This window comes from Diadema setosum, chromosome 22 (assembly GCF_964275005.1).
Source record: "Diadema setosum chromosome 22, eeDiaSeto1, whole genome shotgun sequence".
NCBI lineage: Eukaryota > Metazoa > Echinodermata > Echinoidea > Diadematoida > Diadematidae > Diadema > Diadema setosum.
The window spans coordinates 23589780-23617717 of record NC_092706.1 but is presented as its reverse complement, the minus strand read 5'-3'; the positions used below and the strand labels follow the sequence as shown (position 1 = coordinate 23617717).

Below are 27938 nucleotides of genomic sequence, written 5' to 3'. Positions count from 1 at the left end.
CTTTACACCCTCTATGTATAATGCACTGAAGTCTCCAATCCTTACAAACTCTGCGTGAGATTCAATGGATTCTTATAGGCAAAGAGTTAAAAGTATGATTCTTACAGGCAAAGAGTTAAAGTATCATTCTTAACTCCAAAACAGGTGGATTGCATATTTAACTGAGATCTTTCAAACTATGTTTACAAGCTGTCCCCTCTTATAATAAACAGGAGATATAATCATTTCATAAATTGCCTGGGTTATGCTGTGCCTTGTCACAACTTATCCTTCTCAGATCTGAAAATATGGAAGCCATAGAGAGGTAACATACAATATTACACCTACCCACAAGCAAACAACTGTAAGTGTACCAAGATATTTGTGCAAATTTTTGTTGCCATCATCTTGTTAATCTGTTAGCATTTGTTAGCCTTGAAGAGCTACTGTAAATTGTTACATCAGGAATGATAGGGTGATGACAAATAAAAAAAAAAAAAGGAACCTTACTGTTCTCTTCAGTTTTATTCACAATTTCTGAGTGAATCCTAAAATCTCAAGAGGTATGCGACCTTCAATGGCCAGAATATTTTCACAAAGAGAGCTGCACTAAAATAGTTTGAAGGACCACTGAATATTTCAATGCATACCACAGGCCTACGCTGTACTGAAATACTGAACTGCCACAAAAATTAACCAGTAAATACATCACAGCCCATAATAAAATACATGAAATTTCATTCAAGCAGACATAAACATACAATTGTACACTATTTAGTCCAAACTGCTGGCAATTATGCCCTGTAATGTAATGACAACCTATTATACTGCAGTCACACAAACCCCAATAACACTGTTAGTTTTCAGCATTCACTGTATCTAGCAAGCAAGCCCTACTTTTATCAAAGACCACTACACAGAATATATGGAAATTGCCTAATAAATCACTTGGCACAAATCTCAAAAGAATTTCTCCCCAAATACAATTCCATTATGAGACCTGAGCTGGCATGATATATTTCATTTATCATGGTCACTCATAACAAAACAGAAGTTCCATTGAGGACGAATCCAATGTATATACTCGGGCAAGTGTCTGTGGGGGATGTTGTGTAGCAAAATCAGCCCATCCTCAATGGGTTAAAGGAGGATGTGTTCATTCGCAATAAACAACTTCACCATAATTGCAATTTCATGCGCACACACCAGAGGGCTTGCAAAATTCGGTCAGGACAGGTAAATCATGCAACGATGCATTTTAGATGTCTACAGATGTGGACATCGGCATCGATCCTCCGAGAGCTTAGGAGGCATTTAGCCTACTTTCTTCAACCCTTTCAGTGATCTCGACAAAGGGGAATGGTGTGACTATTATCCGTCTGTCCTTTCAGATGTCTCCGAGCCAATATTTGTCTTTTTCCTCTCTTTTTCTCTGCTCCTTGAGGGTTCATCCCGTCTCCCTTCAAACAATCCCCCTCATTGTGGAATCTCCTCTTCAAAAAGTTTGTTTTGGGCTCTGCCGGATTAGCCTGGAAATGGAGTAGCTTGATTTGTTTTCTCTTCAGCTCCATCTTGTGTCTGTCTTCTTCTCTTATTTTTTTTTTTCTCTCTCTCTTGCTCTTTGGCAGTAAAGAGTTAGTCAAGCGTTTTCAACACTCTGCTGTCAAAACAGAACATATAGCTTCATATGTTTTCTTTCCATTGAGGAGATTTGCTTCCTCTGATTGACTTTCTCTTCCTCTTCGCTGACTAGCAAATAGGCACCACACACGTCACGCACCACGTTCACCATCCACACACAATCCCTGGCATACGGACCCAATACGTTTCTACCACGTGTAACATCTCTAATGCTATAACCATGATATACCACTTACAGCACAAAAAAAAAAGGAAAAAGATATTTGATCAACCAATATAATACACTAGGAAACAAAGAAATATGTATCTATATTTTCTCTTATGTAGATTACGTCTTGGATAGTTTGTCTCTAAACAGTGTCGTAATCTTGTATGGGCAAAGTTGTCAAACTTTATATTATCTTTTCTTGTTCATTAGATGGCAACTGATGTCATTTATACCGGCACTGAAACCTTTACATAGAAATGTTTTAAAGCCTCCAAATAAAGTGTACATCCTACATATATTTCATCTCTCCAAGTCCAATGCAATGAACAAAAGATTTTTTTCTTCTCTCTTCCCACAATACAAATTTCTATTTAGGTTTTAACCTATTATTTAAGTTTTATTTTATTGCTAAAAGACCTCAAATGTTCACATTATCTTTTCTTTGATGTGTGCAGCAAAGGGGTTTCAGGGCCTCCATACTAGCAAATAATCAACCACATCAAAAACTTCTTCTACAGCTACTGTGATAGATAGCATGAGAGTTTGTCGACGTTTACACATAGCCGGGTTTTTATCGGTGGGACGTATTAAAAGAGCGCTACAATGGATAGCGACAGTTCTCTTCAGCTGCCAAAAATTTGTGTCATGTTCAATCAGGAACTGTGACTCGTCAGCGTGGAGGTCTGCCGGGCAGAGTGTGGGAATTCTCTTCCCCTTTGCCATGGCGCTCGGAATCATTCCCCTCACCTCTCCCCGCTTCCCACATGTCCTTGTTGTTACCATGGCAACGTTTCCAACCCAAACAGAGCAAGACTGGTTACCACGGGGATGGCTGTGTTATCATCTACCTCTTGTGGCTGCATTAAAACTTTGAGTAAACATGGAAATTCGCCTGCGCCCACTCGATAGAAAGAAAACTGGGGGAAAAGGAACCAGCTAGTGAAGGGGACTGAGGGTGGGGCGGTGTTGGCTATTTAATGTACTCTAGCAGGCAACACACATCGTGGGAATAATACCACACAACATTCTTCTTTTCCCCCTGAGACTAATCCACTTTATGCTACAAGATGCATCATGATATCAAAATAGCAGGGAAAAGAAGGCTTTCCAAAAACAGCACATCTTGTATGTATTTCTTTTTTCCTTTATCCAAACCCTTTTGGAAGGTAAGGTAGTCTGGAAAATCACTGGATCATGAAAATATATTAGAACATCCCTTCGATGATCACTACCTGTAAGCATTCCACATAACAGTGGGTTAAAGTTGAACCATGATCCTAATGTAATACAACACAATAACTGCACATGCATAGAACTCTTACAAACTATTTTAGTTGTTTCACAGCTCGACATCACATCATCACAGTACTTTACATCAGATCTAATCAGATGAAGTGACTGAATGTTCTAGAACTCATGCCTGATCTCACACATTTTATGGGAGTTTGGCTGAAGCAATTTGTATTAATTCATCATGGTCAAGTACTGGACGTCTGACAGACAGCCTTCCTCCCACTCCCTCTTCCCCTCCCCTACCCTCCAATCTCCCCCCCCCCCCCCTCTTACAGAGCAGGGGAGACAAATATGACAAGCAGATGGTGGTAAGGAAGAGTTGTAGACTGGCATCCATAGTGGTGCTGTCATAATTCTTGGCCCCCAGCCCTTTTAATTGACTGTGAAACGGAGAGACGAATGGATCCCATAAATCTGAGGGGGCTGAACTCGTATCGAGATATGACAGAGCGGATTGCTGGGATAGCTGGCCGAGCGGCTTCATCCCAAACAAATTGCCAGAACTGCATCTGATCTTCAAGTAGGCCTACAGAGCGATAAAACTATGCTGAAACTCTCCTTCTTGAAGATAAAAAAAACAACTCTCACTATCAATACAAGGTGAAAAAACTGAACATATTGCTGTAATGTATACATTTCTGCTTTAGTGTGCATACTTGTAATAAGATCACAAATGCTATTAAGAAAAACAAAAAAGCATCTATGTGAGGAGAAAAAAAAAATATTATTCTGATGTCACTACTGTTCTATGCCACCTAAGCACCAAAAACAAATAAATAAATAAATAAATAAATAATAAATATTGGTATTGTTTAATTTCTCTGAATATAATTGATACCAACACAACTGGGTGAGGAGCTTTATAAGACTACAAACATTTAAGCAGTCAATAGAACTGTTCTCCGGCTGCAGGTAAAGAAGAACCTGATATAGCTTGAAAAATCTTAGATGTAGGCCTACTTTTCTGCTTACAGTATATAAACACATGTAGGCCTCCATGCTGTACATCTGCAGCAGACCCAACATTATGCCAACATCATCGAAGTGATCTCACTAATGACCGCGCAACATCACATGACAAATTACAGCGCATGACGCAAAAGACAGCAAAGGTACACATGCGAGGGCAGCGCGCGGTCACATCAGTTTACGCGTGTCACATGATATCACACGTTCTCACACATCACTTACACATCTACGACGTCGAATTAGATTTGAATTACGCCCACTCCGAACCAATCAATGAGCTGTGAGTAAACATAGGGACATATGGTATGATTTAATAACATGTGACATATCATTTACATCTACCCCCCTTAGTTAAAATATCACATGGTGACTTGTTTTCATCCAAATACCACAAGAACATTTCCATTTCTGCCATGGAGAGCTAATGTGCAATTTATTCATCACATTCTTATTTATTTGATCATTTGGCTATCTCTCCATCAAATTTCCTATCTTATCAACCTATCCACTATGTACTATTAATGAATACTGTAATGTAGTATTTGTTTTATGAAATGAGGGGAAAAAACTGCAATGCTGTGTCAGAACAGGAATAGAGTAAATCTCCAAAAAGAACACTTTGTCTAAATATAACAGTGAACACATATTTCAAAGAAAGAAATGGCAATCTGCCTGCATTTGCCATCTTGCAAATTGGGAGTTTTCAGGCAAATAAATTTGAGTACTTGATTCATCAATTATTCCTCATGAAGTGGTGCTTGTCTCACAAAATTAAATTAAAAACTGATCCTTTACTTCTATCTCTTTGTGTTTTGTGTGCATGAATGGGACACATCCACTGTAGAAAATAAAAATGTATGAAAATATTTTTTTTTCTTGGGGAGGGGGGATCTTTCCTCATGAACATTTGGTCGTAGGCTTCTGCATTTAAATGCTCAGCACGAGCATCATTCCATGGATAAGCGTGCCAAGTTGCTGCAGTAGTTTACAGCCTAGAATTAATCCCCGCTTGACAGCCCTTCTCAAGTCGTGCATCCATCAACTTTTCAAATCCCATCTCTCCAGCCATCAAGAGCAAGCCGAGCTAGTCTCCGCCAAATGATTTTGACCGAAATTTGTTCCCCTCGTGCCTGTACCCCCTTTTTACCCACTACACTGCTTCGACGCGAATCTACATGGAAACGAGAGGTGTTTGCGAGCATGAAGTTCAGAATCTATGCACACTTTATGCAACTGTTCTCTCATTGCCTTGGGCTAGCAAAGCTTAGGTCAAACAATAATGTCAATATTTCTCTCTCTCCACCTCTATTTCCTCAAAGAATAGATTTCATTCCTTTTTATTGCAGTCCCTCCATCAACTTCCCACGAATAATCTCTCTCTTTTTTTTTTTCCTTCCTTAAAATGATGATAAAAAACTGGCTTTTCTACCAACAATAGCAGAGGAGTTACTGACCTACATAACAAACTGGCTAGTATTGTCAACACAGACACCAACACAAGTTCTGGAATTTTGCCTCATTCTTCACTCCTCTTTTATGCCTTCCAGTGACAACAGCCAGCTTCAAAAGAGGGTAGAAAGTTGTAATGATACAGGCTGTCTGAGCACTATATTCCGCCGGTTGCATGATGTGCGTTCTGACCAATTTGTCTTCAGAGGCACAAACACTCAATTCATAATCTTGTGGAGACCAAACCTGGTATATAATGTAGGTTTTAAGCTCCTAATATCTACTGTCATTATCCCAGGGTCTATTTTCCTTCTCTTTTGTGTTTTATCATTTCCCCTCCAACAATAAATGGATACTGATGATCAATCAAGATAAAACTCTGCATCATAGTATGGAAATGCACTGAACCACAACCTACTTGGTATTGATTAGTCTCCTCCTTAGGCACAAATGAATGAAAATTTGATGCCAGACATGCATCTGACCACGGATTACATTTTAACACTTGTCATAGGCCCAGAACGCATGTGAAAGTGTTCCTAGAATAATTGCAATACTGTCCTGAATAGATAATAATAGATGTTTTCTTATTGAATAATATAGGCCTACTACAAATCTATGTGACAGACAATTTGTCTGAGATAAGCATAAACTATAAAATGCTGGTCCACATTGTCAAAGACATAAGCCACTGCCATCCATCCATTATAAATGTGCCACTAGCGAGTACAGGTTTGTAAAAATATCAGCCTTTACACCAATTTCAAATAATGTCGCTTTAAAATTTCAGGTAGATTTAGTTCTTGATGTCTCCTCTTATATTATGACAGGAAAACAGTCGAAATGAACCTTCAATTTCTTAATCAAATAAACGTTGAATCCTTCTTAAAATTACATGCTCTTTCATATTTCATAACAGGTTTCTCATTATCTCACTTTACAGGAATGTTCAAAACATGAATCCCCACCTCAACCAGTACTGTACAGTCCCTTTAAGTGTAATAAGAGTCATATCTAAAACAAGTATGGCTGGATGATCTTTACAGCTTTACTCAACACATTAATACCTGATAGAACTTTTTTTACTGCATGTTACAAAACTGCATGTAGATTTAATGTAAAATCTCATTCAATACAGTGCACTCCCATTATAACAAAGACGGTTAATGAAATTCCGGTTACAATGAGAGAAAAATTCACCCCATAACATTATTCTCTCTCTGTTTTTTACTGTCTATTCATTCGGTAATAATGAAATTTTGATATAACGAAAGAAAACTGACAGTCTCGAGGACATCGTTATAAATTACGGGAGTCCACTGTATCACTCTTTATGCGGGACTAATATCACGAGACTAGATCACGGAATGTGACACTGCATCTCACGGTTCCGTGGCGACGAGATGCAGTCAGACCAATCAACCATAGTGACCACTCACCCTGGGGGATGAAGGGAAGATGAGCTAGAATGCATCATTTGAACAGCTTAATTGCAAATATATATGTCCACTTCCCCAACGACGGCTCTTGGCAGCTCTACTGTATCTTATGCATCCTGCATGACCATCATACTTAAAAAAAGAATCAAGTCTGAATTTGCATCCTTTTTTTTCCCTTTAACTTACAAAGAAAACCAACCTCATTTAAAGTGGACATATGTACATATAGCAATATTTCATAAATGTCTTGTACGTGGTTAACTGCTCATGAGTGCTTAAAATTGAATAAGTAAAGAAGAAATATTACTGCTATTTTAATTTTCTGCTGTTCGTATTACAGACTTAAAAGAATTCTCATGTCTCCTATCTGACCCTGAACTGTATGAGACATAAATTGACCAATGCGTTGGTCATAGAAAAACTCATCGCAGACAGCTCTATCCCATCATTGTGCATCATTTAAAGTTTCCTTGGCCTCTGTTGGCATATCGCTGGCGTGGATTCCAGTGTGGAACTCACCACACGTGCATCAGTATCGGCAATTGCACCATTCTACCCTGACACCCAGATCCTGCTCAGAACAGGAAAGGCACTCTCATCTCCACATTTCTACCACAGAACGAGAAAAATGCAAAAAAAAAAAAAACACCAAAAAACAAAAAACACACAACAACAACAGTAATCACATGACCTCACAGGAAGGAATTGGCACAGGTGTGGGTAACAGGAATAGGACTTTCAATAGAACTATGGAAAAGGCAATGGTAAACTCTACACTGCTGTATCTGATTGCGGTACCCTTTACTGAAGCTATGATTCCTACTTTGCCAACTTGGAGAAGGAAGTTTCAAGCCTACAATATTTCATTACAAGTTGTTCCTTCTCCTTCAGCAAAGAGAGCACATATGATAAAAACTATTTTAGCAGGGGCAAAACATGAATGACTTCCTTATTGGCGATACCAAATGAATCCTGGAACTGTATTCATTTTGAAGGAATCCTATCAGCATTAGCAACTTCATTTTAACTCGACATGTATTTCAATCATTACTATATTTATATCTCATACATAGGCCTATATCGGTGAGATGCCAACGGGTCCAATTCGTAAAAGTTTGATGATGCGAATGTTTCTGGTTTTACGATCTGCTGAGAAACGGTCGAGAGATGCAAACGCAGCGAAAGCAAGATGTTTAGAGGAGAAATTTTAGTAACAGCAGAGATGGAATCCATGCTGCTTTAATAATTGAAGGGGTCGGTGCAATATAGTGCTAACCCACACAATAGTCATTTTGAGATAATCGCTGTTGAATGTTTGGAAAGTCCATACATTGTACATTAATAAAACATGAATGTATGCATTTTTAACCATCTTATTGGTTGAATCAAAATATGATATTTTCACGGAGGTTAGAGTGAAGGATAAGGATTATGAAAATGCATGTAACTCAATTTTGACAAAAGTGTGGGTTAGCACTATATTGCACCGACCCCTTCAATTATATTATTCATCGCATTCATGTCAACCACAATCAATCTATACGGACTAAGTCAACAAGGCATATGAAGAACTCACAAAAGGACTTTTTTTTTCCTCCCTCTGTATTACTTGAAATCACAGGTACTGGACACTTCAACGCAAAAAAAAAAAAAAAAAAATCTCCAGGCTTTAAAAAATGCCTACCATGTCAAGCAGAAAAGGACAGTTCTCTCTCTCTCTATCTCTCCCTCTTTAAGTCACAGGTACTGGACACTACAATGCCAAGATCTCGGGGCTTTAGAAGATGTCTACACCATGTCGGGTAGAGAAGGATTTGCCTTTATTTTAATTCTTTATAAACAGTTATGTCTTTTCAGCCAACGTCGCCTCAGTCAGACTGGCTTCTAAGCACAACAAATGAGCTTTGTGGGGGGGGGGGGTGCCATAGGGAGGATAAATGAGGTGCTAAAGCTGGTGTGAAAGAAGGTGAAAGGGAGAAAGCTTCGACAGTGGACATCAGACACTATTCACTCTGTTTCTCACCCTCCCTCTATTACCCTTCATTCTATGATCTTCAGATGGAAGGGGGGGGGGGGGAGGAGGGGAGAAAATCAGGATTTGTAGTGTCCCCTGGAAGTCGGAGCCATTCATTCATGAATTGTCCCTCCTGGAGTGGTCCGAGGACAGTATCGATTGAATGCTATTGAGAAGCTCTCTCTATTCTACCAAAGTCATTGTACATGCACAATTGGAGCTTGAAACAGGCAGAGATTTAAATGACCCCCCCCCCCAAAAAAAAAAAGAAGAAAAAAGAGTCCAACAACAAGACTAATAGAAAGGAAAAGAAGAAAAACCTGATGAAAGTCTCTGTCACTTTGCAGAGTATCAGTTACATATGCAACCCTATTCTCTAGCCCCTGGAAAATACATTAAGTACAAGAAAAAAGAGAAGGAAAAAGCATCAAAGACTTTACCGGTACTACTTAAAGTCAGTGAACTTCATCTTCCTTGAAGTATCAGCTTTTCATTAATCTTATCCTTTTAATATACTGTAAGATCTATAACAGTGGCTCCTGCCTTCTTCACTGATAATTGTCAGCTTGGTCTTGGGAGCAATTTGGCTCTAGAGTTAATGCCAGTGGATTACCATTAATTCACTACCACTTAACCCATTGGTTAGCTTTATGAATCTTGGAAGAGCTAGATGCATGTATGACAAATGAACAGTGTACAGATGGTCACCCTGCCCCCACACACTGGCATCTAATCATTTACTAAAAACTCTTTCCCAAAGTAGCATTTTACCTCTAACCTTCAAAGGAAGACAATTACTCTAAACATAATGTCAACAGACACTGTCAACTTCAGAGAAACATTCATGGAATCTTCACGATTGGATTCCAAATAAAAAGGAAGAGGAAACATAAATATTTTCATGTGGACATTTTTTGTGATAGAGGCATTTCTGGTATTAAAGAATTAAGACAGCGCATCCTTATATCTAATTCCTGGTTAACTGATAGCTGCATTAATTCACACGCTATTTAGGAAGCTGAGATATTTCGGACTGAAAATGGCCAAACTGTTTTAAAAATCAAAGCGCGAAAGAACTCTGAGAAGATAAGGATCTTAACCGTAAAATCCGGGAGAGGAATGTTTGTGGTGAGTCCAAGATCGGATGAAAGGGGTGTCTTTGGCAACTGCAGTTCAAGGGCAAAGGAGATGGAGATTTAAAGTCATTGTTCGCTGAATTTCCTGGACAAAGTGAAGTGAAGCAAGCACGACTCTAATCTGCATGAGAGGGCAGCCAGATTTAAGCCTGTGATTCCAGAGTATGCATTCACCAAAAAAAAAGAAGAAAGCTTTAAGTACAGCCTCTATAATTTACTTTGAATTAGCCATCAATTTGAGCGGTATAAGCCCCTGCGATGCTAGAGAGGATAGCCCAGAGGTGCAGACGATAATGCAGATTATCTAGCCACAAATTCTTAGCCCCTTTGTGAGTTCGCTTTGCGGGGGACAGCATCATCTTAAAAGTGGATCCCTCATTCCACTGGTTTCAGAGAGTCACATGGGTACATCTTCTGCTATCTCTTTCACAGCTTCACAAACATGGAAGCCACATTCATTTGTATCTCTCAAGCTCCTACTGCTTGAAATCAGAATATAAATTTTAATTTCTAATTTCCAAAGCTTTCTAAAAATAGTCAAAATGTGGGTAAATATTCCCTCCAAATTTGACATTTACAATTTGATTTTTACACTCTCTTTCTCTGTCATCTACAATTCATGAAGAAAAATTTCTCTCACCATTGTAGAAACAGAATTTCATTTACTGCCCGAGAAACAGAATGATCATAGTTTGAATTGGCATAACATTCATCTAGGCTAAAGCTTTTCAGATACAAAAAAAAAAACAAACAAACTTCCATCCATGATTAGATCAAGAAGGGCAGCATTTCACTTTGAGCATAATAGTGACATTCCTCACAAAATATTAATTAAAGATTGCAATTTCAAAATCAAGCCACCGTCATGCCATTGGTATCAAACCACAATAACAGTCCAACATACCCATATTTGTGTCAGTACTGCCAACAAACACAGTCAATGGGCATGTTTCTGGAAAGAAGAAACTGCTAGTCTACACAAGAGCAAATTTTCCCCTGTCACTTCCTTTTGTGGCATTACCTTGAATTTCGCATGGGGGGATTGAATTCTGCTCTAAAGCTGTCAACAACAACTGTGGACAGTTAATGCTAAAATCTAAACTATCAAGAAAACAAAAGGCATTGCACATACATATGATGTACAAAGCTAGAACTGTGGGATCAGCATGCATTTGTATCTCGAAAGAAAAAGGACAAGTGGGGAAACTACTCCTGAAAATATTCTAAATTTATTTCAGGATGGTCAAATGCTGACACAGTGCAATACCACAGACAAGGTATACATGTGAAACAGAAAATTTAACCAGTTCTATCACTGAATTGATTTTTGGTCACTGAATCTGTAATCTCAACCTTTTACTCTTGAAAGTATTGCAAATTACATGGTACTGACTTCAGATCAGGATTACTGCTTTGCTAGGTGAATAAATCCACATGCCCTAATCTTGCCCATAGTTAAAGAAGCCATATGCCACAATGACAAATTCCAGTGCACAAATCAAGCAGAGGTATAGAGAATAACCATCATGACAGTTTGTGTTTTGTCAAGCAAGTTCTGATTAATAGCATCAATTTTAACATCCAATATCATTAGAAGTTTGTCCAAAGAGCGTACAGTATTGAATGATGGAGAACTTGCTGCTAGGCACATAATCATTGGCATGGTCCTGGACAGCAGAGCATTATATGTGACTCAGCGGCCACAAATGCCTCAGTACTCTTTAATACTTCATTCCTTCATAATTCAAATGCAACGAGGGGGAAGACATCCAGAGAATGAAGGTACTTGTAGTGAGAAGTGAGAGAAAAAAAAAATCACAGGGCAGATCGGAATTTTCGCCTTTTCTTTGAACACAAAAGTAAACCCGGAATCCATTCTTCCGTAAAGAGGCTTTTCGCTTTTGTTCGAAAAGAACCGCAATTGTTGCACGCCATAGAAGCTGGCCATTCATGCCGTAGTTAGAGCTGATTGACTGGAATACACATTGTTCAGTGGGATAATGTTGACCGATGAAAGGAAGAGGAGTGACAAGGAGACAGCAAGAGAGAAGGAGAGACAGAGACAGAGAGAGAGAGAGAGAGAAAGAGAGCAAGATATTATGTCAGTGTGGGAAACTGTACAGCTTTGGAAATGGCCTCATAGAAATCATTGTACAACATAGATGTACCAAATCTATTGGGACTTCTTCCAAGATGAATACTCTCATTTATATACAATGTGATCAGCCTAAACACATTTTTCCCCCTTTCTCTCCTTCATTTTTTGCATTAACAGTATCACTGGTGTTTACCAATTTTGATAAGCTAATTCAAGTCAATCAAGAGGAGCAAAAAAAAAAACAACAACAACAACCAAGAAGCAACACTGACAGTAACATAAAAAAACATTAAAAAATAACATTAAAAACACAAAGAAACATCAAAAACATACTAGTATTCCTTTTTAACCGACAAGTCTCCGTCTCCCATCTTTCTTTCTCTTTCCCTATTCTATCTTGTTGGAAATTTCCACAGCCTTCTCTGCATTGGGCATTTTGCTGAGCAAGTTGAGTCTCCATTTCATAGAAACAGAATCAAACAAGAAACAATACTGAGTGCCCATGAAAATAACCTCGCTAAATGGAAAAGCACAACAATCAAATAACGAAACTCCAAACAGTGTGTCAAACTGGACAGTGCAGATCACTTTCAGCTCAGAGAGTCCTCACACACACTCAAGTTCTTCACATTCACAAACTTGCTCACTGCAAGCTAACACTCCCAGGTCTGTGTAAAAACAACATCTTGTCTGCTTTCACCTTTCTTGTTTTGTTTTGTTTTTTTTCTTTTCTTAGCCTCTCCAACTCCTACAGTCTAAAAATAATAGAAAGTGGGTGGAGTACAAAAACCATCAATGGACATACACGTAGATGAGCATTCTAGATTTGAATGTAAACATTTTACTCTCGGAATATATCGGCTTTGCAACTCAAAACACGACAAACTTGATTTGGTTATCAGTTTCAACTACTCAATCTCCATACGTCATTTCCCGCCTTCCTGTCTGAGCTCCCAATAACATTTTAGGAATATAAACAAGCAACAACTTTAACTGGAAAAGTATAGCATCTTCAAAACTGTAAAATAATCATCAAAATTTACATGTAAAAGGAAAAGTTGGATAGAGTTAGTACAAGGAAGAAGTTTTAGATACAAGTAGATCTTACGCATAGATCATGTAAAATGACTCGAGGAAAGTGTGATGGGGGGGGGGGGATGACAAAGCAAACATAATACTACCGCAAACAGATGACCACAGAACAATCCTGTTTTATAATGATTATGTTCATTTGCAAAGTCCCATCTGCTTTCAAGCACCTTCTCACACTTGGGATATTGAGCGTACATCCATGACCTCCATGGGAGATGGCTGAACTTGATAATTTCAGTGGGTCCTGGTACAATTACACACCCGCTGGGCAGGCCAGGGCAAAGATTATGACTTTTTAGTCATATGATGGCCATTTGAGACCAGACCTCAGGGATATAAAGAAAGAAAGAGAGAAAAAGAAAGAAAGAGAGAGTGAGGGAGAGATGGAGATAGATAGTTAGATAGATAGATAGATAGATAGATAGATAGATAGATAGAGATAGATAGATAGATAGATAGATAGATAGATAGATAGATAGATAGAGATAGATAGATAGATAGATAGATAGATAGATAGATAAAAGAGATAGATATTGTCATAGATTAAAAAGATAGATAGGTAGACCAAGGAAAAAGAGAGATAGACAGAAAGAAAGAAAAGAGAGAGTAACAGGGTGAGAGAGACAGAAATTGAGAATATATATGTATGTTTGTACGTATGTTAGCATAGGTGTATGTGTGTATGTGTGTCTGTCTCTCTGTCTGTGGGTGAGGGGCAGAGGGGAGGGAGAAGGAAAAGGTGGACAGCACAACAAACACGGCCAACCGTCGTCGCAGCTTGATCTCCGTGGGATCGGCGAGCACAAGGTCACTCAGGAGATGCTCGTAGAGGTTCCCCCCACCGAGGGCGTGCTCATCCCTGCCGAACTTTCTCTCGCCTGTCATGGCAACCGCTGAGAAGGGCTGCCAGCCGTGGATGCAGCCCATGGACCGAGCTCAACGGGGGAGCACTCGATGACATCATTTGTTGTGATTCAGCACCACACATGGATGCATACTTTCCCACCTTGCCCTTGAATATTACAATCTCTCACTCACTCTCAGAATATCTCCATCTCTCTCATATCTCTCTCCCTCTCTTTCTTTAACTCTCTTCTTTTTTTCTCTCTCTCTATTTCCGTACATTTTTTTTTTCTGCTTCCACTGCTCCAGCTATTTTCCCACCCATATTGATCTACTCATATTTGATTCATGTGTTGATAATAAATATCTACAGCTAAGTATCAAAACATTTTAACTTCAAATGTTTGCATTGACCAAGTGTAGGTATTGGCAATACTATGCTATATAATACCCATCTTCCTATACTCCTAGGGAAGGTGATAAAAATCTTTACATTTTGTTTTGAAAATTATATAGCCTATATATGTATAGCAATATCAAGCTGACATAATGATCAGATGATATGGAAGATGGTTGGTCAGTTTCCTCCATGTCTACACACCCACCCTCACCCCATCCCTCCCCTCATGATGACCACCAAGGGGGTCAGATTCAAAGAGCAAACACAGGGTGGGGCTTGAAAGAAAGCCATGTTTAGTCCACACCTACACCACAATTCACACATTCCTACCACTTGTATCTATTTCTCTAAAACAAGCTTACTTTATTTGAGTAACACAACTGTGTTACAAGCTCTTGGGGTATTAGTACTGGTTGGAAAATCGTGTTCTTGCCTTATCACACAAAGGGATAGAAACTGCCGCTTATTTCGAAGCTAAAACTTCTCCTCTAGCAAAATAACAAATTTTGCAGGACTCCAGCAGAGAACTCTAAATATGTTGAACAACATGCAGAAGAAACAAGATGAAACGGTGTGAAAAACAAATATGCGGTTGGTTGGAGCCTTTGTTAAAAGTCACTGGAGGCAATCACCCCATTCTAATTATACTGTAGCATTCTTGTTTATACAAAGTGCTTTTTTTTTCATTCACATCAGAATACCTAACACCTTCCATTAGGAGCAATAGTTATTGCATACTTGACTCTTAGCCGACACCATACTGTGTAACTGATAACCTCTTTATGATTACAAGCCTCAATATGAGCAGGAAGTCTTAAGAGCTACACTGTTCATTGTATGAATGATACTGAGTCCACTGTTGTTGTACCTCTTAGATTCATCTTTTCCACGTCAGAGGATGTTATGACTACAACAGCCTTTAATGAAGACTAGTCCCGTCTTTGGAAAATATGTGTTTACTTCGCAGAGTCGGTGAAAGTGGCCGCCAAAATGTCCTGTTATTACTTTCTTCATATGTTTGAGAAAACACATTTTTACGCCATTTTTATTGCGCTGACTATACAAAATGACCACTACAATGACTGTCAAAACTGCTATCATTTTTTTTTCTTTACATATTGATGTATCAATACTTCCCCAAATCAGAACAGAACAAAAACAGACAGACAGACAGACAGACAGACAACATGGCAGAAGGCAATGGCTCTTTCTTTGTAAATCTATGTAAAATGCTGCATGGTATGTCAGAATGATTCAGAATTTTTTCCTTCATTTGCAGTATGTCTTTGAACGATCCTGAACGTGACACCCTGAATGAAATACTTAGGCTGGTATTAAAGAGAATCAGTGGGAGGGCAAGGAACCGTACGGGTCACACACCATTCAATATTGATTGGTAAGATAATAATTTTGGGCAAACATTAATTACCAATGCGTGGAGGGAATTTGCAGCCAATTTCCGCCACTGTCAATATGTGTATGTTGAATTAGTGCCTACGCACATTTGCGGTTGGCATTTGGAATGGAGGATGTAGCAAGGAGAACAACAAAATCTACACTAAGGGGTTGATACGGACCAAAAACGAGAGGTATTGACTCTCATGAAAGAGAGTAAGCCATCACAACAGAGCCTTTCAAACTTTGGTGAGTTGGTGGTGCTATGTGTGGGAAAGTCCTTTCAGTGTGGCCTTCACCGTTTTTTTTTTTTCTTCAGATCCAACGAGGCGTGATTTCTGACAGAACAAGATAAATACTGCGTAATGAAAAATTTATACCAGGGCGGCATGTTGAGCCATGTGGCGAAACACCTGGGTACACACTCATTCTCACACACACATTATACACATACAGGGGATTGTATACACACATACACACAAACATACCCTCACACACATACTCTAGACAGCTGGGAACATGAGAATGCTCATTTCTATATCAACAGGGGGCTACTGCAGCTCCAGGGTACAAGGTATAAAATGACTGAATTCCTTTTGTCATACATGTAATATTGATCCATTACCAAGAGTAAAAAGAGCCTGCTCATCTCCTGAAAAAGTATCCATAAATCATGCAACAAACCATAAATAGCCCATAAAAAAAATTATAACATTAAAACTCTGCAGAATCTACAATGTTTGACAAGTATGATTCACAGGACTATAGGTGATGAGTTTCTCACGAACTTTGTGATATTTGAGCACAAGTTCAAAATCACAAAAGGGCCATTTATTCACACTTACTGCCTGTTCAATTCATCATGGCCAGCTTGTAACAGCCAGGGAGTCTCTGTGACTATCCAAATGCACATATAAATGAGCGCGGCAGCATTAGTCACCAAATACACAAAAACTGGGTGAAAAGCACAATGTTTTCATGTGTCTCACATCGGGGCACTTGGAGGTGTAGTCACAAAATATTCAGAGCTAATACTCTTGAGGGAAGCGTTACCATGGCGAGGAAGATGCACCTTGTCCTACGTCCATTGAGTCATACTCCACTCCTGAAATTTTAAAGGCAAATTTGTCTCATGGAGAACTATAAGCATTCTAATATTACATCTTGACATTTTTAATTGCCATGGCAGTCTAAATATTCATTCAATTCACCATGACATACATGTATGACTGTGCAACATGCTTCATATTGCACACATGTTCATTTGTATTTGAGCACTGTCCCAGCTAAACTTGGCTTGAACATACATGTACTGTACCCAACATTCGGTTGAGAATATTGGAAAATGAGTCTTTTTTGTGTGTGTGCAAAGCATTGATTGTTCTCAAATGCTATCAAAGAGATACTGAACATCTTTCTACCACTTACACTGTACACTGTAATATGCATCAGATACAACTCAGTACACGATAATTATGTAATGTATCAAATGCAGCTGGGCTATTCCATGTCTTGTCGACAGTGTATCCTTGAAGTTCATACCAGCATATTTCACCCCATGAAAGATGATATATTTCTTGTTCATCCACAATAATGGCTGTCATAATCACCATTTTGTGGCATGCACCAAAAGGCATAAAATGCAAATATACACATTTGACACTTTTACGTGTACAACAGTATCTAATGTCAAAATAGAAAATAGGGGTATGTATGCATGCCCTTTTTCATTATGGCATAGGCAGTCATATTCTAATTTGCAGATTAATATGCTCGGAAGCTATAGCACTACAATGACTGATAAGTAAGGATTATGTGGAACATTCAAAAATCTTTCAAACACATTCAATACAAAGACAGAAAATCTCAACATGGTTGACTATCACTGGGTTTCAAAATCAAAGTTCAGAAATTTGATAATTTTGCTTTGCTTTGAATGAGTTAATCTGGTAGGTAAAACTGCACAGATTTGCTCGGCTGAAATATGAATTCACATTACAATTATTACATTTATTTATCTGTAGAGACAATAAACTTGTGTGTATAGTTCCATGCTTCTCTTTCGCCTATCTCTAGAATAGGTAGGAAAAGAAAACTCAGAGTAAGGACATTTCTCTTTAAAACCCAACGGCAAAAATACTCATCCTGAAATCTGATACGTGATCACAACCAGCAAGAATCAGACAGACAGAATGAGCAGGCAGTAAGCCGCCACGTCATGTGATCACATGTACAACAACACTAACTGCAGGAAGGCTCGGCATATACAATGTTCAGCTCCAGTGTTGCACATCCACGCAACATACAATGTGTGTGTTGTATGGTGATGTACATAATATAATAGAGAGTACAGTCATATACTCTCAATTGTATAATGTTAGCAGACATATAAGACTAAAGTGATCAAACTACCAATCAAACCTGAACTAGTTCTCAAGAAGTTTGTAATCATGCAAACCTGAATGCTGCATTGACTAACAACTAGCTCCTCAGTTTCAATCCTATGTGTTATCATGTATAGATTCCTCAATTACAATCTTTCTCTCATTTCATGAAAATATCAACAAACAAAAGATAATTAATTCTTTTTTGAAATTTAAAAGTCTCTTACCTTCATAATCTATCAACAAATTTTTCAAATGGCAGCACATTAAAAAAAAAAAGATCCCAATTTCTCTCCCAAGTATTGGTAAATTTTGGTACATGTAGTCTTAAATACCTTTCTGTTTTGGTAGAGATATACATTTGTAACTAGTTCCATTGGATCTTTCTCCAATATATTATAGGCAGTCAAATTTGTTGGTGACTATAACAAGCTGTTTATTTTGCAGCCAAAAAAAAAAAAAAAAATCCACAAGGAGAAGTCATAATGCAATCATTGCCATGCATGACTACAGCTCAAAGAGCATTATGCCTTGATTGGATTCAGGTAAGCACAATTCAGCCCAGATACAAGTGTACAAGCTCAGAATATTGCAATTCCATCAGTGTTTACTTGAGATCCTAATTATTAATAGCCAGATTCAAATGTATAATCATATGTATGTGACATCAACTTGATCAAACTGACTTGAGTGTTCATATTTGAAAGGAGACAAACATGTTGTTCAGAAGATAAGACATTTAATAGTCTAATGCTCTTGAGCAAACGTGTCCAAGGTTCCTTTTAAACACTGAAGCTACAATTTGTACCTCTTGGATGAATCATGTGCAAAGAATGTTACTTTCTTCTTTTTTTTTTCCTTTTCTTTTTGGTCAAGTCATACACTGCCTGAGGAACAGAGCTGACTGTATGCAACCTGGCACGTAACGTGGAAATATTTGTGTTGGCTGAGAGCAAAGTCCGTTAAACAAGAGTGTAGAGATAGGCTGTGCAGTCTGCTCGAGCACTTTAAAGCTGTGAAGTTCACCAATACGTGCTTCCCATTATCAAATCCTCCCGCCTACTTTCTCTCTTTTCTCAAAGGGTCAAATCTAACTTTTATCCTTTCCTTTGCATCCCCCTCCTGACTTTACCTTCTAAAACTGAAAGACAGCACAGGTTTTAAGCAAACACTTACACAGGTGAAGAATATTATCATTTGCAAAAAGGTACAACAAATATTAGTCAAGAACAAATGTGTCTAGCGTTCTTTTTCCTTCTTTCTTTTTCTTGAGCAAATTTCTTGGAGCAGGAGGACTCTGTGATTAATGAGATCATCTTCTGGAGGTGATGATTGACTTTCACATGTCACTCAACTGAAGTGTCACCCACAGTTCAGACTTGGGGGTGGGGAAATTTATATCTTATGCATGCAGGAACAATACAATGCAGAGCCTTCTAAGACTCGTGTATACACTGTCATGTTAGATTATTTTATATAGATACTAGATAGTCAAGGAGAGATCTTTAGAAAGTCACATACTGTAATTCCATTTCCCATCTCCACTCTTCATCTCAACCACCAAACTATGGACACATATGAAAATAACATCATCAAAAATCAAGCTTTGCAGGCATTACAGTGTACATGTGAATATTCACAAGTCAAGCATGTTTAGCACTAAGGAAAAAAAAAAATGTCCGCATCATCTCAGCTGATTTGAATTCGCCAAGAGGCAAGCAGATGAGGACAGTCAAGGCCATCGTATCATCTTCCAAAATTTTCCACCTGCCCGGAGAATGAATGCCGGTGAATCGTCAAGGATACCTGCCCTCTTCCACTCATCTACTGCACACTGGAACAAATTGAGACTTGATGGTCTACAAGCGACAAACCCAAAATAATCTTCCTGCTCATTCGAAATCTGTGAATAATAGAAGAGGAACTATTCCAGCTCAATGAAACAATAAGTTACGAGTACATCTCATTCATTCATGTGTCAATCTGAGAAAAAGAAACACCAAACAGGTATAACATGTATCTACAATGAGCATAAAGAGACATTTTATTTATAACTTGGCATTGACGAATGATATATATTTTTTTTCGAATCCAACTCTGAATGTTCGTTCCTCTAATAAGCCATATGGCCTAGGACACGCCTTCCTTCCTGTTCTCTTCACAATGATCTCTAGAATCCACTTCCTCCAAATTTTTTAAATACATCACTATTTTTTAACACATTTCCTCCTATGAGCACAAGTCCTAGAACACTTATCAACACATAAATCTTTCATATAATCTTACAGAAACTACCACCATACACAGCCTAACAACTTTGCTGTCCATGAAATCATGATAAAAGGCACTTATCATAATATTATACATTCCTGTACACTACATGTAAAAGGCACTTGTGATCTTGTAAAAAGGCAAGGAGTAATATTCCATCATGCCTGCATTTTTTTTTTACATTCATTTTGTTTAAGAGTGAATGCTACAGGCATGTTGTATTATCAATAATTTCAGGACAATACAACTCAGGCACTAAACATGACTTACAGTAGACTGTACAACACATTGGAACTCATCTAACTAGGAAACCTGAATGGAACATACATTGTACCAACATGTTTTTCTTTCGGAGGGCATCTTTTTTTAACACTGAAACTATACCAGGCCTTTACCATAGTGTTTCATATTGATAGAATCTATTCATAGAGGCACAACAAGGAAGTTTGGACTGCTTTAATACATATTTGATCAGCGCAATATGTACTCTGACATTCTGAGCAATATTCAAAGAAGGAAGCGCAAAACACATAGTGTGAACACTGCAATCCAATATTTATAATCAAGACAGACAAGGAAATGCACAAATGTAATGCCGCTGCCCCCACCCCCCCCCCCACATCATCTTTAATGTAAACATGGCAATCTGAAGTTTTCAATTAAAGTCTGAGCAGAGATAAACATTCTCCGTCAACTGAGTGCCCTGCCAAAGATGTAACCAGGCAACCTACTTTTAAATGTCTCGTATGTACCTTGAGCATGTGTACAGTGTAAATGTAAAGAACTATCACTGGGGTAGCCTCTCTCACATGCCCAAAATAGATTTCACAAGCACACATAAAGCAAACAGTTCTCAACTTCTTTATATCATGTTGAGCTGCAGAGGAATTCATTTATAGCTGAACACTTTTTTCCCTACATTACTGTGATAATCACATTCACAAGTGTAAATGTAAAGCATCACAAACATAATCTTTTGGTAATTTTTCTTTTCATGGAAACACACAAATGTTGAATGATGGTCTCACACATTTACAAACCGAAAACACACAATACATCTTGAGAATTTTATCAGACTGAAGTATGAGTTTACTGTACCACCAAATGATAAGATTAAACAATCAAATTCTGTGAAAGTCACAAATCTGATATTAACCTATTCCTTTACGGGAACCTAGTGGCCTGCGTATTAAGTCTATAGTCTATTCCTGTAGGTATTTCAGAATTCAGTATAGAACGAGTTAAAAGAAAATGACAAAGGTCTCTCCCATCGACTCGTTGGGGATTCGAAAAACTGAACACAGACTAACAAAAGCAAGTGCAAATATGCCTATATTCAGTTACACATTACTTTATGTCAAATTTGCACATGTGCAATGTGCTAGAAAAATTGTAGACACATGTGATATTAGAGTAGACACCTCACATAGAAAGGAATTATTGATCGCCATCTTTCATCTGGTCTCTATTACAGCTGAACAAAGAGGCCTCGCTCAACGTAAACAACGTGGGATGAATCATCGACATTGAAAATCTCTACGTAGTCCTCATTTGCATGAAAGAACACAAAGGGATATTGGTACAATCTCTCCAGTAATACCCTGGTAATTAGACAGCAACGACTGCACCAATATGTGTTTTTTTTTTTTTATGGCCATATATCAGCTTACACACAACTGCATATAATTACACAACACCATGTAAGGCTAGGCTACAGCAAAGACCCTGGTAATATTGCTTTGGGGTTTACTTTCAATGTGCACTACCTGAACGTGATATGGTGTGATGTGTGTGAATGATCCAACATTTATGACAAATAAACTTGGTACATGTATTTTAGTTCAGATTTGCCCATGTCTCCTCCATAGAATTGTTATGGGAAACTGCATGTACAATTGTATCCCTACGCAGATAGGGCCTATGTTTCCCACATCTGAACAAAAAATATAGACACCATTTGTACAATTTAATATTTCATCTGGAAATGCAATTATGTTTACAGCTACTATCCTGCAATTATCATCTTTTTGCAATGAGTTGAATGCTGTTCATGCCTTTCACCTTGGTTGCATCACCGATGACCGTGAATTTAAACGTGTCAAGAACAGCAGACTAACTTGTAGCAAACACGCAGCTCAACAGAGAGCATATGGCACGAAATAATGTAGGGAAGTCTGGGAGTGTGAGGTTGCATGGGTAATGTGCTATGTAGCATTGATCGGAAGGGAATGGGTCATACACCACTCATGAATGTTTATCTTCATCATGCGATGGTAGTCTCTCACATGACTGACATTATTTTATTTTATTTTTTTGAAGTGTGCGATGCAATTTATCAATAGGGTTGAGAAGAAATGGTACTACAACTTATTTCCATTAACAATTTTCACACAAACAATGGCATTTATATCGTGATAAAAATTGATACTTATGCCTGTATTTTGTTACTGTATGAACACTTATATGGGGTAACTGTATTTCTTAAACAATCATCCGCTATATGTGATTTACTTTAACTGCATGAGAAACTCTCATCATATCTACTATTATGACTGCCTTTGTTTCAAAATATATCAGTATGGGATAGTACATCAGGGTGTCATGCCTTTCACACGATATCTTGTAACACATACTATACTCCACTTTCAGTTACAGACTGGTTGAATGGCTAGGGGATAATGTTCTAACATAAGAGGGATTTTTTCCCCCATCTTTCACTGTTAAATTTGAGCTTCAGATTCTAGCCTTATCTGTGAATATTTTCCCAAATATAGTGGCTCACATTGCAGAGGGCGGTCAAATATTGTGCCGGATGCTCTTATCTCGCGTGGCATAGTAATTAATCACATGACTCAAGGCTTTGCCAAATTGCTGCATCACCTGTATTGAAAATGCATTTTGAGAGGAGAGACGCAAACAGGAAGTGGCTCGGTGACCTCAATGGCCACACGTGGCGGAAGGTCACGTTTCGAAATCCTGATTAAAAGGAGACCAACTTCAGTAACAGATCCGCAAACACACACAAATGCACACACACCAACAAAAGTGAATTGGGTATTAATAACTTGTACAATGTGGCCCAACAAGATAGCTGTACAGTCAAAGTACAATCAAGATTTTATCTGTGTCTGCATAATGTGCAATATCGTTCCCTGAAACCATTAATGTGCAATTTAACTTGCACAGTTTTTACAGATGTTTACTTTAATGTGTGTGTGTGGGGGGGGGGGGGGAGGGGGGCAGGGATAAATTATATTTTTCCATGGTCTACACAGAACAAACACTGAGTTTATTTGCAAATATTACATGCTGGTGACAGTGTGTCAAATTCTATTTGTCGCATCAATACCTTCCTCCTCAACAGTGACAAGAGTCTGAGAATAAGACTAGAATCAAAACGAGGGGCTGAATTAACGGGCCAGCAACTTTCCATTGAGGAGTAATTAAGCTTCTACCGTACAGATAGCCTTGCTCCGGGCCTATACAGAGATACTGACCATGCGGAGAGGGAAAGAGAAAGGGGGGATCGAGAGAGAATCGCATTATAATTTTCGGTTTAAAGGAAGCATGCGACGTGGGACTTACAGTAGTAGGCCCACAGATTGGCAGCTACGAGAATGGTTGGAAATGCACGACTGAACCATGAATTCTTGATCATCCTGATCAAATGGTTTTATTTCCAGGGGTTTCCTCCAAAGCGTTTTCGAACCAATCAGGTAGAATACAGCACCGAGTATGACATATGAAATGTGGCCATAAAATATGTCCCAAGATATCTGATCATTATTTTTTTCCCCTTCGAAATCCTTCTGGGAAATTTGAGTGTTCACAGACTACCAGGATGATAATATCTCATGACATGCAATCAACATGACGCAACGTCAACTCGGGGAATCACCAAAACACCACAGAGGGCTGCCACATTGGTTGTTTGCATCTTCTCGAAACTTTCAAAAAATAGAATGTGACCACCTGGCTCAAAACTCACAAAAAGTAGGTCAAAATGAATTCAAACTTTTCTACATACATGTAGGTTAAACAGGTAAGCTCTAACCTGTAACATGATACATAACTTGTTAGGATTGTACCATCCTAAACCCATTCAAAAAGTGATTGAGAGAAGAGAGGGTTATGAGGTGTATTTTTATAGAAACGGGGAGTAAAGAGGATTTACAGATTAGGGTCACTGAGGCATACTGTGCAGAAGCATCAATGAAAATCACAGTGAAAGCAGTGCCTGTCTGGGGAAAAAAAAATAATATATATATATACATAAATGGTCCAGAAAAAAAGCTAATAGTAGTTTTGTTTTAAGTGGCCAAATTTTGACAGTAGGTTAGAGAAGAGATCACTCTCCCAGGTAAGATTAAATGGTAAATCATCAAAATTTGAGTGGGTCAACCCAGATTACTATTTTGGTCCATTACAACTGCAACTTTTTGTGGGTTTTGAGCCGGGTGGTCACATATGCCCATTTATGAGACATTCACAACACAAGCTACCTTTGAACTGCTCCTGGGGGGCATTTCATAAAGCATTTTGTCTGACTTTTTTTTTTTCCTGACAGTTATAAGCTACCGAAATCCTTGCATCTGATTGGCTGAGAGTAAATTTGTCCCATCTTGACAAAATGCTCCATGAAATGCCCCCTCCCCAATGGATGAAGGGAATATAAGTGACACATAAATTCAAATACATATGAGTGATTCAACAACACCATGGCGACTACTCTTCAGCGAAAAATCGTACAATGCCACGTTTGTGTCGACTCCATTCACAGAGTCATCACTTTCCACGACAGCCTCAGTGTTGCAAGGAGGAAGCCGAGTGACCAGCAGGTTCTAATCAGCAGACCGGAGTGACATCATGGCGAAAGCTGTTACATAACATGTATCCGGCCAACTACCAATTGTACATGCCGTGTCATTGGCTGTCACAGAGGACATCGGAGTGTGTGGCTTCAACCTTCTAGGGAACATTAACAATCGCTGCAAGACAATACAAACACACTGCAGCCCTAGAAGGTATAGGTACACATGCTTACACTTGCAGCACCAACTGCTAATACTTATCAGTGTACATGAGGCAGAACTAGCCGTTGCTACATTTCCTACAAAAGTATGCCAGAAATGAGCTGTCCGGTTTTTTTTTTTTTTTTTCATGAAGACCCTGTTCATTCTTTCTGCAAATACCTAAACATCTATATTACACATCTTTTACAATATCAAACACAGCCATATCAATCAGATTTTATTAAACAGTAAAAATCCTATGCACAATCAACTTTCAGTACATGCAAGCCAATTCAATCACAGGACAGAAACCTCTTTTTCTTCACTGTTTTTCATAACCAAATAACAGTTTCCAATGAAATCAACAGAAAAATATTATTTTTTAATGTTGCGTCAGGATGACATATAAAGTCTGATTTGAAGGCATTGGAAAATATGAGTGTTTTTTTGTTTTTTGTTTTTTTCCAGAAGAGAGCCCCTTATTAAAAGGCTACATCATATTAAAAATAAAGTTACAGATGGAATCTGTTTTAGCCTAGACTTATCAAGCATAATCAAATCATCCCTTTTTGTATCATCCTATTGCAATTGTGCCATGTAATTTGCATGCATCCATCCCCTTTGAACAATTTTCAGTCAAATATCTGTCTAAAGAAGACAAATAATTTTCAAATAATCAGCAAGTGCATCATTTTTCATCTCAACCCCATTCCAATCTGACGCTTATAATTTCTCCACATTTCAATGCCTCAAGAGAAAATGATTTCAAAAATTGAATAGTTGGTGGTTACACTAATTTTCTTCATAACACAGAAATATGAAGAAATGAAAGATGATAATTGAGAATTAAAAAAAAAATGTAGCTTACAGTATATTGTCTGATATCTCTGTCAACTGGAGCCAACATCAAAGCGTAGGTTTGATTCAAATGTTAGCCGACCATTTCAGATCTTCATGCAGAGGTGCTTTAAATATGGTCCCAGACAGGTTAATTTTATGAATCTTGTACATTAATATTCATGATTTGCATCCTCGGGAAATTGGCATGACCTGTGGATGCAAAAACATGTCTGCAGTAGATGGACCTATGCTTAAACTCTAAATGCATTGCAAATGTGATACTCTTAGTAATCTCATACACAATCACATTAAACAAAAATATTGATCTGATCCACCAATACAATTATTCCACACGTACAAAATTTTGTCAGTAAAGTATAGTACATATCAACACACAGGGAGGCAGACACACAGACATACGACATTGATGTACATATACCACTAATATGTATGAACCACACACACGCTCACACACAGACATTTGACACGCTCGTCGCTCTGTACACACAGACGAGGCAGATTTTTTTTTTCCCTGTACGTGCTTACGAGCGAGCGAGCGAGCGAGGTGCTCGCTTTGCAGGCTAACCTATGGAGGAGGGCACACTACACGTGAGAATTCTTCCTCGATGAAGAGGCGAAGTAAAAACCTGCTAAAATTCCACCAACGCTTAAATGGCTGACATATTGGTGACATCTTGAGAGAAATACCATAGATGTAACATATTCCAAAATATGCTTGACCTCACAGGTCAAAAACAGAATATAATTGACTAAAAACACGGCGTAGTACTGTGATTTTCCGAATAATTATCCTGTACCTGACTCCATGTTTCCTCGACAGAAGGTAAGGCAGAAAAACAACCAGTTTCGCCGATAATTTCGAGCTCGTTGAAAATTCCACCACTGGGTAACGCATCCATTGTCAGTCACCGTCCAATTTCCAGTCCAGAGTCAAGAAAACCGAGGGAAATGGCTCCAGAAATTCACCAGGTTTCATACAGCTACCTAGCCGATTTCTAGAGTGACATGGGGAAATGTTTTGATAAGCCAGACCAGACCGTACGGACCGACAGCAAACGACCCGGCCCCCCTCGGTCGCTGCGCATGCACGGTGTATCGTGAATCGAACGCGGAAGCGAACATGAATATGCATTTTATGCTCATAAAGTTTCCCACACGATTGACCAATGGCAGCTAGAGATGCACCTGCTCTAAAACCAATTACCAAATCGACCAATCCGAATGCTTGTTTTATGCCCAATCCTATATGAATTATTCAACAAATCTGCGATTGGAGAGAGACCTATCGAGTCGGCTCCTTATTTGGTATAATCGCGATTAATATATCAGTTTCTATTTTTGGATCGGTATATAAGCTGGCCGAGCTATCTTCTGCCAGGGTTTCAGTTGGGCATCAAGTTGTGATGGAGATTGCATCGAAAAACAACCATCTCCGCTTTCTGACACTTTCCCCG

At 38.5% G+C, this 27938-nt stretch overlaps 1 protein-coding gene across 1 annotated transcript in view; it reads right to left on the bottom strand.

The window, feature by feature from the left end:
* Window positions 1-27547, bottom strand: part of LOC140245097 (Krueppel-like factor 6) — a 92152-nt gene extending 64605 nt beyond the window's left edge. Inside the window, exon 1 of the mRNA XM_072324694.1 lies at window positions 27282-27547. Within this exon, the coding sequence (XP_072180795.1) occupies window positions 27282-27383 (102 nt within the window). The 5' untranslated portion in view covers window positions 27384-27547. The remainder of the gene's footprint in view (window positions 1-27281) is intronic.
* Window positions 27548-27938: the final 391 nt, after the last annotated feature.